Here is a 17,500-nt window from a genome sequence, read left to right on the forward strand (position 1 = left end):
AAAGAGGCAGAGACAGAGCGGAAGAAGGCTGTTATTGGTGGAGTATTAGCTAATTCAATTATGGTCACCGGGGGGATATGATATTTCAGCACTTTATACCTGGATTTTGTTTTCTGAAGGCTCTTTTTCTAAATTTAAATTAATAATAGCTACATGTAATTTAAGGCTTTATCAATAATTATTGTATTATTATAATTATAAATATTTTTGATTTTGACAAAATTTACACCTTAGATTAATTTGGTGCAAACAGGAATAATACTCTACCTGCTGGTGAGCCAATGGTGACAATCTGGTGTCGTTCTAATGCCCCATTTTTGGTGATTCCTATCACTGACAGTTGTTTTCCAAACAAAAAGAAAGAAAACAAAATTAATACAGGCATAAGTTAAGCTTTTAGTTCTACTGCAAAAGAAATAATTGAAATTGTCACAAGTGATCGTTGTTGAATTCTGAAATGTATATTTGGCTGTTGTTTGCTTTGTTTGTGTATGCTGTTGTTTGGAAAATGGACTTTATGTGTTGATCATTGTATTCATGTTTTTCTTACGATTTCTTAATATTTATTTCGGATCCTAGTAATAATGATTATTAAGACTTTTGGAAGTTTTTAACTACAAGCTCTTATAAGGCTTCATTTGCTATTCCTTTTGCATTAAATTAATGTACATGTAACACGCAATTGAAGACGCAGTATTAGTGGGAGGAAAAAAGCTGGGGATAAAGTGTCGTCCAGGACCCGAGTGCCCCCTGCCACTGCGAGGCCAGTCACTGGGCTAGGGTAGTGTCAGCGAGTGGCATACACTTATCCTTAAACCAGTTCTAATAAAAATGACAAACTACATATATATATAGATATTATATATATGCGGCAACAGTGTATCAGTAGAAGATGAGCCACCGTTAAGAACTACCAATAGTAATATGAGGGGATAACCCTATTAGGTCATATGGGAGGGAAAAAGCTCACTTCACGGTCAGAATAAATTGAGGGTTTCTCGGACAAAATGTGCACATAGCAAGCCGCAACAACTTTGATTGGGTGCAAAGCACACAAACAAACAGCTGATGCCATCAGTAAGGTACAGAGGTCAATTGAGCTAGATATTAACTACAGTTTATGCTAAAGCAGAAATAGCCATTATGGAAATTCTAACAATGAAAAAAAAAATATGTTCACTTTTGCCACTCTGTTTTTCTTTAGAGGCTGAAAAGGCTGCTCAGGTTTCAAAGATTCAATTTGATCAGAAAATTATGGAGAAGAAAGCCAGAAAAAAATGTCTGAGATTGAAGGTGGGTAGCATACCATTTGCAATTCCACCATTTTTGTCAGTTCTCCAAAGGGATGAAAAATGGAGTATTTTTAACATGCCTGTTGCAACGTGTATATTGAGACAATTCTAGGCAATGTTGGCCACTCAAGTTGACAGCCTTGTCGAACCTTTAAGCTTATCCAATCCTGGACAAAAACAACATTAGATATTTCGTACAGTACACTGTATTTCCTGCCTTGTGGACCATAACCTCTGGAGGCAGTGTGCCCCAGGGGTAAGGCGCTTGCCGTGAGATCCAGAGATCCCGGGTTCAAGAACCGCTCTAACCACTTATTGAATTTGATCGCGGTAGTCCCTGGTTCAACTTCTCGGCCGCACTTGTTTTGAAATATCCAACTGGTTTTCCTCCGGCCAGTTGTGATTCTTAACAGTTGGTTTTGTTGTTCTGTTCGGTTCTGTTGCTTCGTTGACTGTGTTTCATTGGCCCTGAAAAGCCCCCACGGGAGAGCGGTCGCACTTGTTTTGAACATGCGGATGTGCATGCTCCCTTCTCCCGCTTCGCCCAAAGCAATGTTGCTCAGCATGTACTTTAAGATGTGGACAGGATTATCTGTAACACACCTTCAGTGAAGTATGGCAAAAAATACATTAGTGTTTGATTCAGAATCTTCTGCTTTCTCCCCACATTTGTACACACAAGATTATTATTTATTTTTAACCTCTATGGATTGATCAACCTTTGATTTCCAGTGTGACGTTGTTGTGAGATTGCTCACAAATCGGTCATTTTCGTAAGATACTTCTCAGTGATGTATTTATCAATAGATTCTGTTCATTTGGCTAAGATGAAAGCAAGAGCTGATGCAGAATACTACACTGCCATGAAACTTGCAGAGGCAAACAAGGTATAGTTTTACTGGATACAAGTCGTGCAACCGATCGAGAGGTTGAGCAGCAACTATTTCTGCAAATGTCCTTGGGAAGGACATTTAAATCCTTTTTTCAACATGAATGAAGGAATGGTTTCATAGACGTGTACTCTTGACGACTGGAAGGATACATGGTCTCTCTATACAGGTTGCCCTCCAGTGTTTATTTTTCTCACGGAAGGATTACGTTTTTGCAAACGTTGGCCGTGTAGCACTTATATTTGAACAGACTTAAGTGATTAGAGTGTAATGTGAAGTGCTAGTTTCTTACCCCATATGAACCATGTGAGCGTTAGCCTTACTAATGGAAATGGGCCCACACAAGGACAGACAAAAAGTCTGACCAGGGTGGAAATTGAACCTCACTTATGGTGTATTCAAATCCTCTGCCAATGCAAGTGTCCTATCTGCAGCGCTGCTTGCCTCTTGGATACCACCTTCAGTAGGTACTTGTCCTTCCAGTAGAGCCTCAGTTTTTCTAAAGGAAAACAGTCCTCTTTATCTGACCAAAGAACTGCTAATTTTTGGCCTTTATCAGCCTTTATTTCAACATGTATTTCGCACTTTTGATTTATCACAGTTCCTTTTTGTTGTAGCTAAAATTGACGCCAGAGTACTTGGAACAAATGAAATTCAACGCTATCGCGTCGAACACCAAGATCTTCTTTGGTCCAAGCATCCCTAGTGTATTTGTGGACAGCAACGTGTTATCAAGTGTAAATTCAGCTCGCAAAGGTCAGCCAGGCCAGGTAGGCTTGGTAATAAATGTTATTTTTGTTATTTTTCTCTGAAGCCTCAGCATCCTACCGGGTAGATTTATTTATAGAACGCCTCCCTTTGGGGGATCCAGCACGCACCTGTTGTAAAAGCTAATCAAAACAGAGCTATCTCAGCGTCAAGGGAAATATGATACTTTTCGCGGGAAAAAAACCTGTTCCTTAAAATAAATCTACTCTGGAAAGGGTTGACTTACAGAATAAGTGGTGGAGCTGGAGGCTCCTCTTCGTGAGATCGAACCAATAACTTTAATTTGGTTTTATCAACGGAGTTGATTCGCTCTGACGAAGGGCTAACGCTCGAAACGTCAGCTTTTAGAATCTCTGTACGGTGGTCAATTTACATTATCAACTCTGTTGATAAAACCACATTTTTGTATACTACTTCCCCACCGACGCAGCACCACAGCTTCTACAGAAACTATCCCCTTCATTCCAACCAATAACTTGAAGCCTGGTTCACACGTACGACGCAAATTCAGATGCAAACGCAAGGAAATACACGTGTGAACTACGTTAGCGCAAATGTAAGCGCAGACGCAAGAAAATGGAAAATTTTCTTGCATTTGCGCTAGCGTTTGCATTTCACACGTGTTAACCGGAGAAATGCAAACGGAAGCGCAAACGCAAGGTAAAAAAAGACACAGGTTCATTCTCGTCCACCACCTTGGAAAAAGGACTTGAACTGCGCCTGCGTGTCTTACTTCTCTTGCGTGTGCGTTGGACTTGTGAAGTTCGTTTGCATTTGCATTCACATTTACGTTTGAGTTTGCGTTTGCATTTGCATTTGCATTTGCATTTGCATTTGCGTTTGTGTTTACATTTGCGTTTGCGTTTGCGTTTGCGTTTGCGTTTGCGTTTGCGTTTGCATTTGAGTTTGCATTTGCTTTTGCATTTGCGTTTGCATTTGCGTCGTACGTGTGAACCAGGCTTTAGCCTGTCACAGCAACTGAACGAGAGCATGCACATAAACCAATGTGTAAGAATTAGTTTTGATTCTTATTGGTCAAAAGGAAATGTCGCGAGGAGTGTGACTCATTGGCCGTTTTATACCAGCGACGCATAATTCGTCTGGGACGAACTTGGCTAAACTTTTTTTCTGCGTCTGTTAATTGCTGCCGCAGTGAGTGAGCCTGAAGCGAACGAACGAGGCAGCTCTCTAGTCGGGAGAAGAACACATTTTCTTCGAAACGCAAGGGATTGCGGTTACAGTAAGAACAAAGGTGTAACAAATTGTGGTTATGCGCGAATGGAGGAACGAAGATGCGCGCTATGATCTTGTTACAATTTTGCTTCTCGTATCCTCAAACTATAGATTCACTGTCACGCAACAAAAAAATAAATTCGAATCGATCAACGATCTTGTTGTAGGAAACAAATCTTTTAACCTCCTCTCAAATTCTCAGGTCGAAGCGTTTCACACAAAGTTTTGTATGGAGACTCCATGTGGTCAACGAAAAGATCTGGAGTTCACTTTGCGATGAAAGTGCTTACTTTTCGCTCATGAGATAAAATACATGTGTATGAACACATTTCTTAATGTACTTGAAAGGCTCAAACTGTTGAGATTCACAGGGACTGACATTTCTTTCAACCAAATAGCTTTGTATCATGGTGTCTCACAAGGGAACAATTCGGAAATAATGCTGTATTTTCGAAAAGAAAGACGTCACGGGACTGGAAACTTCAGGAAAGGTTTATTTCTAGAACATTTTCAACCTCCTTTAGATAAAAATTCAGAAGACCTTGGGATTTTGATCTTAGAATTTGATGACGTCACTATGAAAACCATCTATTGTTTTCTCCCTTCTCTCCACTGGGGTCCAGAAGGAGGTCCAATTTAGGGTCCACGTTTTGTACCGTCCCTGCTCAAGACCTATTAAAATCTCCCTTCAATAGACCCAATGCATAAATGGCGGCCAAAAAATATTCTTTTGTTTATGTGCTAATTAGCCTCACTAGCCTCGTTTGCATGGACAAAATATAAAAGAAATGTTGCTTGAGAGCGAGGCTAGTGAGTCTCATTAGCACATAAACAAAAGAATACATTTTTGGCCGCCATTTATGCATTCGGTCAATTCCACGCACGAACCGTCAATAAATTGCAAGCACAGTTGAACATCCTCGTTCCCCTTCGGCAGCATTTCTATCATTTAGGTAAACTACAGTATAGTATAAAGAGGGGCACAAGACGCATAATGCGTCTCGATAAACAACAATAAAAGCAAGGTGACACACGCTAACACCAACCCGGTGTGGCCAACACATCACGCATGCGCACAACCATTTCACCCGGTCAATTAGCAGCCATGGACAGCTGTTTCGTGCTTTTGGGCCTCATCAGCATGGCGTAGCTAACATACCAGGCGGGGGTGTTTAGCACCCCTTTAAGTGGTATGTTAGCTACGCCATGCAGATGAGGCCCAAAAGCACGAAACAGCTGTCCATGGCTGCTAATTGACCGGGTGAAATGGTTGTGCGCATGCGTGATTTGTTGGCCACACCGGGTTGGTGTTAGCGTGTGTCACCTTGCTTTTATTGTTGTCTCGATAAACTATCCACTACAGTACGTTTTCGAACACGCACTAACTTAACTGGATAGTGCGTCCAGGCGCATTGTGCGTCTTGTGCCCGTGCGTCGTTATACTTACTAGACGAATTTAACAGACGCAGAAAAAACGTTTGCCCAAGTTCGTCCCAGACGGATTACACTTTTTAGGATGCAAGTCAGTTCGTTCGATCGACAAAAGTCGATTCGATCGAAGACTGTACTATTTATCAAATCTGTTTGAAAATATTCCCTCATACAGTTAACTTCGGAGTTGTGGAAAACACATTCTTCAAGGAACATGACCGCCAGCCGTCTGTTTCCATATTTGGTATATCGCTAAACGCCAAGGCGCTAGGATAGACTCCAGTCTTCTTCTATGCATGCCGATAATTTTCTCATTGAAACTGACAACACTTGTTCGTTTCATCATGGTAATAAAATCTTATACCCCCTGTTTCAGTGTACGCACGTGATAGCGAATAGCTAATTGAGCTTTGTCGATCAGGAACGCCGAGAAAGAAATGCCGGCAACAAAGATATCAATTGAACACCGCGTTTCCGCGTCGCGCATATTACTTCGAGCAAAAAATTACACAACACAAGAACTTTTATTATCTATACGCTATCAAAACTGTAGTTTTTATTAACATTTACTCTTCGATCGAACTGACTCTTGCCTTCGATCGAATTGACTTTTGGTTTCGATCGAAACGAACATCGATCGAAACGACTTTCGATCGAAACGACCGGTTACCCACTTTTTATATAGCTCGTTCCGTCTTAACACTAGACGGATAGCATGAAAGACGCATAATTCCGGCGGCTGGAAGGATTATGCGTCTCTAGAAAAAAACGTCCATTCGGTAATAGGGAGCTTACATGTAAGAACGAGACGTTTCAATCACAGAGGGAAGTAGGTACATGAAGTCAGTGAACATTTCGCATGCTCAGACGGTAGAGTGTAGTAAATGTTGCCTTCGAACAATTTACTTCATTTGGTTTTTCTTAAATTCGATGATAAATAGTGGACAGTAGTGGACTTAAAGATGGCTCCGTTGAAATATAACTTCTGCACCGTCCGCTTTCTCGCTCTGATCGATCATTGTTTCTAGGTTTTTCAATATGTCGTAGAGACACCTTTTCCATTACGCAGGGCTCGAAATTGCGACCAATACGGTCGCATTTGCGACTAAATTTTTCCCTTTGCGACTAAAATATCTGGAGAAGTCGCAAATTTGCGACTTGTTGTCACCTTCGCTCTTTCGAAACAAAAGGGTTAACAGTTGCCACTTTGCTGCTACTTTTGCTAAAATAAACAAATAAATAAATGACAAAATTATTTTGTTTCTCGTTGTGAATTTTCTCTGAAGGTAGCGTAATTGTATGGTAATTTAGCTGCGATGTTACGTGCACAGCTCCATTCCTTCGATCATTCGCCATTTTCAGCAGTTTCTTTACACCGCTGACAACACAATGCAGCGCGGCGATTTTGCGACTAAAATTTGCGAAATTGCGACTAAATTTTGGTATCTTATCGCAAAATGCGACTGGATTTTTTCGTTAATTTCGAGCCCTGTTAAATACGATTTCTTTTTTGTGGTCTTTTGCTTCAAGACACATATGTTCCGCACTGCAACCAAATAAATCGATGAAAAAATTCGAAAAAGATAACTAGCGCGTGACAAAATGACTGCGTGATGCGTAGAACGTATGTGCAATAACAGTAGCTGGCACCGTCTTAAGAGTCACGTTTTAGGCAAACGGCCGTCCGGTTGATTGTTTATGGTTTCATTGCTTTTCTTTTTTTAGAAAACAAGCGAAAGTGAAGATGAATGACAAGACTTCTTAATTACCTGCCAATGAAACGCCGAAATTATGTCCATACATTCGTTCCAAATCAAGCTGGAGTGAGGAAATCCATTTGGTGCACCTCACGAAATCAGATGTCCTGAAAGCACGAATTTCATCCTAATTGGTTCCAATGCACTTCTGCATTAGCATTGCGTCCCCGTGAAGTGATCACATCAGTTTTTTAATATCCTAGTCAAAACAAGTTAATTCGCAAGGGGTATTGTTGAAAGAACGTAGATGCTGATCACTGCTGGGGACCAAACGTCTTAGATGGTGTTTAATTTGGATCGTTTACAAATTAAGGTGGCTTACTACAATTTTCCCAAGAAAAAGATCAAGATTTTGAAATCTGTGAAATCAAAGCAACAGGGTGTCTCTAATGAAGTGTTAAGGTCTGGCCAAACGCTTGCAACATTGTTGGGCACAACATCTTGCATAGCGTTTGGCCACTCTGTTGCGATATGTTGCAACATGTTGGATGATGTTGGATCAAATTGGAAAGCGGTCAAATTTTTCGTGCAATATTTTGAATGTTGGATGATGTTGTACTCGTTTGGCCACGTTCACGCAACATTGTTGCACTAGGGCATGCGCGCTAGGTCCACTTGTTGCACGCCAAGGGACTGGTGCACATGAACATTGACATGTTGCGTGCATTTGACCAGCCCGTTCAATACCTGCCGCAACATCATACAACAATGTTGCAAGATGTTGCGTTGAAATGTTGCGAGCGTTCGGCCAGGCCTTTAGTCACTGCAATTGCTGTAAAGTGTAAATTTAACAATCTAACAATTAAATGCAAATCAGAGGAAAGTGCTAAATAGAGTGACCGAGTTCCTAGTGTGGGGACTGGGAACTAGGCATTTCAAAGGCCTTTTTCTCAAAAACTAGCCGTACGACCCCACCTTAAAATTTCAGGATTTCCTTAGCGAGAAAAACCTGTCAGACAGGTTTTTACGCAAATGGCGAAAAGTCGATTTTCTTCTATTTTGATAATAACTGAAAAACTGTCTGATAGAATTGTTTTTTTAATGTTTACGGTTTCGTCTTCATATTGTTTACTAATTCCCAAAATTTCAACCCTGGTCGTGCGACTAGGTTTTGAGAATAACGCCTTTGAAATGTCTAGTTTCCAGTTCCCCCTCTAGTAGCTCGGTCACTATATTTAGCATATTCCTCTGATTTGCATTTATTTGTCAGGTGAAATTACATTTTACATCAATTGCAGTGACTAACACTTCAGAAGAGACATCCTGTTTCTCTAATGAAATATTTCACAGATTTCAAAATCTTGACCTTTTTCTTCGGAAAACTGTAGTACGCCACCTTAATCACATTTGTGATAGGCAGCATATTAAATGAACTTGAAATTAAGTGTTCTTATCCTTATCATTATAGATAACAAGTTTGTATTACGTAAGGCATTTTTCTACCTTTTTCAAGATAACAAAATTCTCCGAGTATGCCCTTCTATTTTATTTCAATAACATCTTAATTGATGCTCAAAAACGAAGTGTATGAACGGCTTAGAATTAGCAGTTCTCAATTTCTTGGCCTGTACAATATTGAGAAGAAAGTGAGAGATTGTATGTGCCAATATTTTAACCAAGTACAGTTTTTAATTTTGTCACACGATCTCTTCTCCTCTGATACTCTTTGATTGCCTTTTCCATTTCAAATTTATCCTTGCTTTCTAAAACTGGCGTTGTGGTCCGATTTACAGACGTTTTTACGTGGAAAGGATACTACGCTTTTAATGGCTATTGCCATTAATTATAACCGATTCCAAAAGCTTCTTTTCAACCCTTCACCCGGAAACGGCCCCCATTCTCGAGTAAAATCGTCTGGCGTTAGACAGAGTAAAATCTGTAATTATCACTGACTTACGATGCATGGAACGTGCGAGTAAGTTTTACTTTAATCTGCGATTGGTTGAGAATGTGGCACGAACGATTTAAGTCCGCAGTCATCAGTAAACACACACATCTGAAAAGTACTTTTATGTAAGGCAAGTACATGATGTCAAACCTTGAGAAAAGTGCGTTAAAGAGGACGCCATGCATTGTTGTGTTTGGACTCGTTGATACCAGAGGGAAAGCGCGGGTGTCGTTTTGTGGCTAGCTAACGTGAATACCCCGTCAATTCTGGAGAGTTCAGTAACGCAAAAAATCCCTAGTATTTATTAAGGGTCATCAAATATATTTTCATTAGTTTTATTTGCATTGCATTTATAACATATATACTGTACTGACAAAGGACATACTAATAAACAAAATTGTGACATCAAGATGAAAACAAAGAAAAGCTTGAAATAAAAGTTGGAAAGATCATTGCAGTGAGTGATAGGTACGTAAATCCTTCTCATAATAGGGAGTTTAAGCAAAGACGACGGCTACGGCAACGAAAACGTCTTTCCAAGATATAAGTTAACTCTATCGCAAGTATTTCGCGATTATTCCGTCTTGTTCACCTTGTATAATAAGAGCGAATTATCCTGTAACTGGATGGGTACGAACGCTTTTAAGTCAAAACAGAAAATGAATGCTTTCGTTGTAATATGCTCACATTGTCGTCAAAACCTAAAATTTGGTGATTTCACGTCGTTGTTTTGTGGAGTACGGTCGGAAATTCGTGTTGCACGTGCAGCACGAGTATTTCTCCTTTTTTAACCAATAATATTCTTGCTTCGTGGCGTTGCCGTAGCCGTAGCCGTAGCCGTAGCCGTAGCCGTAGCCGTAGCCGTAGCCGTAGCCGTAGCCGTAGCCGTAGCCGTAGCCGTCGTCTTTGCTTAAACTCTCTAATTTCAATGAAATTTCAATCAGACTGGTATTGAGAATGAAGAGTATTATCATCTTAAGAGGTGTGATCTTGTTAAAACGCCAAATTCTCATGACTACTCAACAAAGAAATCCATGATACTAGTAAGGAGAAAGAACGTTTCCACCGTAGGAATGAAAGGGTTAAGCACTCTGGAATTGCAAAGAAAGCCCGAAAAAAATCCAGGCATGAAAAGCGTTTTTGTTTTCCAAGAAAAAGGGTAATATATACTGGGGAAAGGTCAATCGTCGCGTTTACGGCAAACGTTCGGCTCAAATTTGCGTTTTATCGAAGAAACTTGATTGATTTTAGTGCTTTTCGTGCATGTTATCGACAGATTTTAGGCAACTTCTTCAAAAGGAGAGAGAGAGAAATGTCAAGTAGCCGCCTGCCGGGTAAAGTCTTTCTAATGATGAAAAAAGTTCTTTAACAACTTTCACACTATCTCTTCACAAGTGGTTGATGTCTTTGAGCAACCCTCAAGAGTTCAGTTTGGCGTACGGTCCTTATGCCTTGCCGAATGTTAAAATGCTTTCAGTTTCCTTTTCATTCCACAGACCACTCGCAAATATTGACCAACGAAAGCCCTGAATAAAGAATCAGAAAAATGTTGACTCGGATAGAATTTAAATGATTTGTTGTAAGCATGGTTTGTTTGTTTGGATTAAAATTCTTTATTTTTGTAATTTTTCCTAAATTAAGCTAAAATTAGCCCTCTCCCGCCCGGCCCCGCCCCGCCAGGGTTTTCTTATCCCTCCATATTAGAGGGAGCAAAGGAATAGATCTAGGGGGTAGAGAGATCTTGGAGAGGGTGTTTTGCAATTTCAGAGTAATTGTAACGATCTATTTCAGGGCTTAACCTTGGTAACTGTGCCAAGAAAACATTTTTCTGTCGCTTAAAGATGATTCCTTTGAGTGGACTGTGGCATAGTGGCATATGCTCGTGTGAAACACGCAGGCTGTGAAACACGCAGGCTGAGTACATTTCAAGTTTACAAACCGCCAATGAATCCGTACCACATTCTTTAGCCGTGTTTTTTTATCTTATCGATTGGAATCGCATTTCCTGGAATTAGTTGCAGGGCTCGAAATAACGGGCGGTCAACGGACAATGTCCGAACTGATTTTGGAGTTGACCGGTCAACCTTTCGTCTTGCCGGTCATGTTTACCGGTCACATTTGATCGTTTTGAAAATGAAATAAACTAAAATTTCCATGCTGTTCAGTTGTTTCAGTTGTAGCAAGTCGCTGTGTATTGTCATTTGCGGAACTTTGATCTGAAATCCTGGGTGAAATGCAACAAGAACCGTTGTTGACAATGAGTGCTTTAAAGTGCTATAAGCTCTAAGTAACAACTTTTTTGGAAATATATAACGCCAGTTTTTGCTTCATGGCCCCCTGTTTTAAGAATTATTTATTCCGCCAGTAATTTGACAGGCCAGAAACGGTACGTGACCGAGCTAAAATGAATTTGGCCGGTCATCGTGTCCGGAGACTCTCCGGAAATTATTTCGAGCCCTGTAGTTGGGAAAGCAACGCGTGGAATTCAGTAGGCCATTTCTGAGTTCATGTCTGCCTCCTCTTCAAAGCGAGTCTAAGTGCGAAGTTTTTCTCGTGAAAATTAGTTTTTATTCACCATCACAAAAACTTCGCACTTAGACTCGCTACTCAGAAATGGGCTAATGAACAGTTAACTTTGCAATACTTGACCTCACTGTAAGAGGCTTCAGTATGTCTTCCTCTTCTTTTAAGAAAGTTTAAGAAGCTGTTCTTCTATTTTATGATGAGGTTTTCATTCATATGTAAAGTAGAACCAATTACCATCACGGCAACTTCACTTGGACTTGCTTTAAAGAGGAGGCAGACATGAACTGGCAAATGGCCTATTTAGCTCATTCCAAGGGTAACCTTTTCTACATTATGCTTTTACTTTGTCACAAGAATGCTCTAGTTAAATGCTCCTTCTTCCTGACTAAGATTCTTGGTCTCTCCCCCCCCCCCCCCCCCCCAAAAAAAAAGTCGCTAAAATGCTGAGTTAATGCTCATACTACACAGGTTGATAGGGCTGTTTTTGAAAATAGAATTTTTTTATTACAACACAAATGAAGGCTCAAAGAGATTTCTTAAAACATAAAACTATAAAAGTTAGAGATAACAAGTTAAACCGACGTTTCGGAGTAGACATCACTCCATTATCAAGGTAAAAATGTTCTATGATGCTAAAATTACAGTATTAAAAACGATTGACGCTAAGAATTAACATAATAAGCACGTGCGAAATTGGCTATAAGAATACTTTAGCACGAATGGAATCCGATTGCACATTGAGGCTAGGCTTAAGTGTTCTTATAAATAACATTTCAAACACTAAGCAATCAAATTTGTTTTTACATTTTTTTGAGCACCTCAAAGCGTTTAAGCAGGTCCCGAGGGATCAACCCGTGTGCGTTCTTATAGTGTCTGGCAATAGCCGAGGACTGTTGCTTATGTTGCTTATGAGGACTGTTGCTTATGTTGCTTATGTCCCTTTACACGATTGTACAAGAATGGCTTGCTGAGAACTATGCTCGATCGAGCACACCGTTTATCTTCTTCTTGGTCACACTTCTCAGACGAATGTGACCGTTTGAAGTCAGTTTTCTCACGCCTAAAGTACCCGAAACAACTCGTAAATTCCACTATCAAACGCTTTGTTGACTCAAAGGTCTGCGACCAACCGCGAACTTTATCAACAGCCCAAGAGACGGATAACATGGTTCGAGTAGTCTTGCCATTTAAAGACCAAAACTCAGCAGAATTTGTTAAAAAACAACTTAAGGATTTGAGCCTGAAAGTAAACAAAACCATCCAGCCTGTATTTACCAGCAGAAAAATTGAACAGGAACTGAAAGTGAAAGAGGCAAAGCCGCCGATCATAAATCAGCAGTGTGTTGTATATAAATTTCAATGTGACCTTTGTGATGAAGGTTATGTAGGCTACACACGCGGACATTTACACAATCGTGTAAAGGGACATAAGCAACAGTCCTCGGCTATTGCCAGACACTATAAGAACGCACACGGGTTGATCCCTCGGGACCTGCTTAAACGCTTTGAGGTGCTCAAAAAATGTAAAAACAAATTTGATTGCTTAGTGTTTGAAATGTTATTTATAAGAACACTTAAGCCTAGCCTCAATGTGCAATCGGATTCCATTCGTGCTAAAGTATTCTTATAGCCAATTTCGCACGTGCTTATTATGTTAATTCTTAGCGTCAATCGTTTTTAATACTGTAATTTTAGCATCATAGAACATTTTTACCTTGATAATGGAGTGATGTCTACTCCGAAACGTCGGTTTAACTTGTTATCTCTAACTTTTATAGTTTTATGTTTTAAGAAATCTCTTTTAATACGATTTTTAAAACGGGATAATCAACTACACTTGTTTAGAAGACTCGAACAGTGTAGCAAGAAACAGATTAACTGCGATGGCTCGATTGAATTTCTTCGACTCTGTCAGAATTTCGAGCTTACACCAACTTTCGCCAAGATTGACAAAGAAAGGAGTTCTAAATGGAGGCAGTCATCAGCAGCCTTCGAAAGGAACGTCATTTCCGAAGAACTCAAAGAAAAGATCAAACTAAGTGCAGCTCTTAAGTGCGAAATCAACTCCATCTACGATGAAATTCGCCGAAGCTGCAGCGTGTTCCGGTACATCTGTATTTTACGCACAATGGTAAACCTCAGAAACAAATACTATCAGGAGGTAATGAGCACTCATACAAAGAAGATCGCAAGATTACTCTACAAAGAAACGGATGTGGACGAGCATATTCACAACATATCGTCCTACGAACTTTCTTTTTTCCAGAAACTGGTTTTATGTCGGGGTTTGAAATTCGCCTTTCCACAACGTGTCACCGATTGAAGTGAAAGCAAGCTTCGAGAAGGTTTACTGGTGTCTTGAACCTCATCTTGGAAGTGATGATTTGAAAGAATTGGCGGCCGCAACCCTACGATCCGTAGCACTGAACTACATCCAGCGCAAAGTACACAAACCTCCCAAGACACTCCTGCTTGCCATCGAACAATTGAAGCGTCGCGACGACATCATCATTACCAAACCAGATAAGGGTTCGGGAGTGGTCGTAATGGACAAGTCCGAATATTTACGCCTATTATCTGAAGCTTCCATCAATGACGCAAGTAAATTTCGGCCTGTTCCCCTGGAAAGGCCTCCAAGTAGAGGTAGACCACCAACTTATTACCACCCTCTTCTAAAGAAAGAGAAAGATTTAGACTCTACTGTCCGTCGAATTCTGCCCAAGCCCATTGCGGAGACTGTGTGCCCTACAGGCTCCAGATTAGCCCATTTATATGGCTTACCAAAGACACACAAGGAGAACTTAGCGATGCGCCCTATTCTATCAGCAAAGCAAACATACAACTACGCGCTGGCTAAATGGCTTGACACTAAACTTAAGCCTTTGTCTTTGAATCAGTACACAGTATCTGACATATTTGAATTTACGAACGAAATTCAAAACATGGAAATAGCAAACGGTGACATTCTGGTTTCGTATGATGTGTCTTCCCTGTTCACAAACGTACCCTTGGATGAAACGATAGAGATACTCGCGAACAGAGCTTTCACCAACAATTGGTTTAACGTAACGTACGACTTGAATTTGACGAAAATGGACCTTGTTGACCTTCTCAGAGTAGCTACAAAAGAACAACTTTTCCAATTCAATGGAGCCTTGTATGAACAGACTGATGGTGTGGCCATGGGTTCTCCCCTTGGCCCCTTGCTCGCTAATGTTTTCATGACCTCAATCGAAGAAAACCTCGAACGACAAGGAAAACTCCCTTCGTTCTATCGAAGATATGTAGACGACACCCTGACCATCATGCCGAATATGGCGGCAGCATCTAGCTTTCTAGACACATTAAACCTTGCACATTCATCCGTAAAATTCACCATGGAAACTGAAAGCAATGGTATGTTGCCATTTCTGGGAACTCAGTTACTGAATCGATCTCCCCGGATAGAGACAAAGGTCTACGTAAAACCCACGAATTCAGGTCTCCTTCTGCATTTTCAGAGCAATGTTGACAATCGGTACAAGAATGGCTTGCTGAGAACTATGCTCGATCGAGCACACCGTTTATCTTCTTCTTGGTCACACTTCTCAGACGAATGTGACCGTTTGAAGTCAGTTTTCTCACGCCTAAAGTACCCGAAACAACTCGTAAATTCCACTATCAAACGCTTTGTTGACTCAAAGGTCTGCGACCAACCGCGAACTTTATCAACAGCCCAAGAGACGGATAACATGGTTCGAGTAGTCTTGCCATTTAAAGACCAAAACTCAGCAGAATTTGTTAAAAAACAACTTAAGGATTTGAGCCTGAAAGTAAACAAAACCATCCAGCCTGTATTTACCAGCAGAAAAATTGAACAGGAACTGAAAGTGAAAGAGGCAAAGCCGCCGATCATAAATCAGCAGTGTGTTGTATATAAATTTCAATGTGACCTTTGTGGTGAAGGTTATGTAGGCTACACACGCGGACATTTACACAATCGTGTAAAGGGACATAAGCAACAGTCCTCGGCTATTGCCAGACACTATAAGAACGCACAGGGGTTGATCCCTCGGGACCTGCTTAAACGCTTTGAGGTGCTCAAAAAATGTAAAAACAAATTTGATTGCTTAGTGTTTGAAATGTTATTTATAAGAACACTTAAGCCTAGCCTCAATGTGCAATCGGATTCCATTCGTGCTAAAGTATTCTTATAGCCAATTTCGCACGTGCTTATTATGTTAATTCTTAGCGTCAATCGTTTTTAATACTGTAATTTTAGCATCATAGAACATTTTTACCTTGATAATGGAGTGATGTCTACTCCGAAACGTCGGTTTAACTTGTTATCTCTAACTTTTATAGTTTTAATGAAGGCTCAGCTTCACAAATTAAAAACGTATACGTATAACACAAATTTAGAACAGTAAGTTCTTATTGGCGTTGGCGTTGAAAAATTTAGTGTTTCCAACCTTTCCTCGGAAGAGTGGGCGGCGATTAAAACTCTTAGTAAACGCAATGACATAGTTGTCAAATCGGCCGACAAAGGCGGCGCGGTAGTTCTTTGGCGGTCCGACCTTTACCAAAAGAAGCTTTGCGGCAACTTTCTGACACCTCGTTTTATGCCAAAATCCAGAAAGATCTCACCTCCACAAATCAAAAACTTGTCAAAGACACCATTCAGAATCTTATAGTTAAACTAGGGGTAATCGAAGCTTAGGCGAGTGCGTTCGATGTTTGTAGGACGGTACAGGTTTGGTACAGGTAGCAATTGAGGGGGGAGGGTGGATGGTTCGTGTGATATAACTGCCATAGACGAGACTTTAAATCGAGATCTCGAGTCAGTCAATAATTGGCTTGTCTCTAATAAACTTACATTGAATGCAACTAAAACTGAATTTATGTTAATTGGCTCAAGGCAGCGATTAAATACTTTACCGAGACCTCCGCATCTTACCATTGGCGGTGTTCCTGTTAATCAAGTAGCTACTGCAAAATCCTTAGGTGTCTATATCGATGAAAATCTGTCTTGGGGCTCTCTCATTGTGAAGTTAATTAAGAAAGTTGCCTCTGGTGTTGACGCTCTTAAACGAATCCGCTCTTTTGTCCCTTTTGAAACTCTGGAGATTATTTTCAATGTCTTAGTGAGGCCACATTTTGACTATTGCAGTGTTGTGTGGGGAAACTGCAACTTAACGCTTTCAAATAAATTGCAGAAGCTACAAAATCGTGCTGCCCGAATTTTAACTTTTTCCAGTTGTGACACTGATGTTGAAGATTTATTTAGTAAACTTGGGTGGAGAAAATTAAGTTCCCAGCGTGAAATACAGAAAGCTATTATGGTATTTAAATCCTTAAATGGTGTTACACCTGAGTATCTAAGTGAGCTGTTTGTTAACCGTTCTGATGTAACTGAATAGGGAGCTTAAGCAACGACAACGGCGACGGCAACGAGAACGTCACAAATTTGCATATTTAGGGGGCAAAAACAATAGTTTTGCACGCCCTGCACGTGCATTTTTCAGTTTTGTCCATTTCTTTGCCGTCGTCAGCAAAACTACAACGTGAAATAGCCAAATTTGAGGTTTTATGGACAACGTCATTACTTGAGGATAAATTTTCATTTTCTGCCCTAAATTGAGCGCCGTTCCTACCAGCGTCATTTTTGAGGAACTACCACACCCCCGTCATATTAAAAAAGTTGAAATAGTAACGAAGCGATTACAATAACGCGAA

At 40.4% G+C, this 17,500-nt stretch overlaps 1 protein-coding gene and 1 pseudogene across 1 annotated transcript; both read left to right on the plus strand.

Annotated features, from left to right (window-relative positions):
• Positions 1–9,711, plus strand: part of LOC138040022 (erlin-2-B-like) — a 10,441-nt pseudogene extending 730 nt beyond the window's left edge.
• A 2,620-nt stretch (positions 9,712–12,331) lies between these two features.
• LOC138041241 (uncharacterized) lies at positions 12,332–16,724 on the plus strand. The gene is made up of 2 exons (XM_068887010.1): positions 12,332–12,581; positions 12,744–16,724. Exon 2 carries the CDS (start codon positions 14,332–14,334, stop codon positions 15,979–15,981), a length of 1,650 nt encoding a protein of 549 aa, XP_068743111.1. The 5' UTR covers positions 12,332–12,581; positions 12,744–14,331; the 3' UTR covers positions 15,982–16,724.
• Positions 16,725–17,500: the final 776 nt, after the last annotated feature.

The sequence above is a fragment of the Montipora capricornis genome, chromosome 3, assembly GCF_036669925.1.
Source record: "Montipora capricornis isolate CH-2021 chromosome 3, ASM3666992v2, whole genome shotgun sequence".
Classification (NCBI taxonomy): domain Eukaryota; kingdom Metazoa; phylum Cnidaria; class Anthozoa; order Scleractinia; family Acroporidae; genus Montipora; species Montipora capricornis.

What these genes read in the sequence shown, in the direction of transcription:
- LOC138041241 (XM_068887010.1), top strand. Translation starts at nt 14,332, where the DNA reads ATGGACAAGTCCGAATATTTACGCCTATTATCTGAAGCTTCCATCAAT.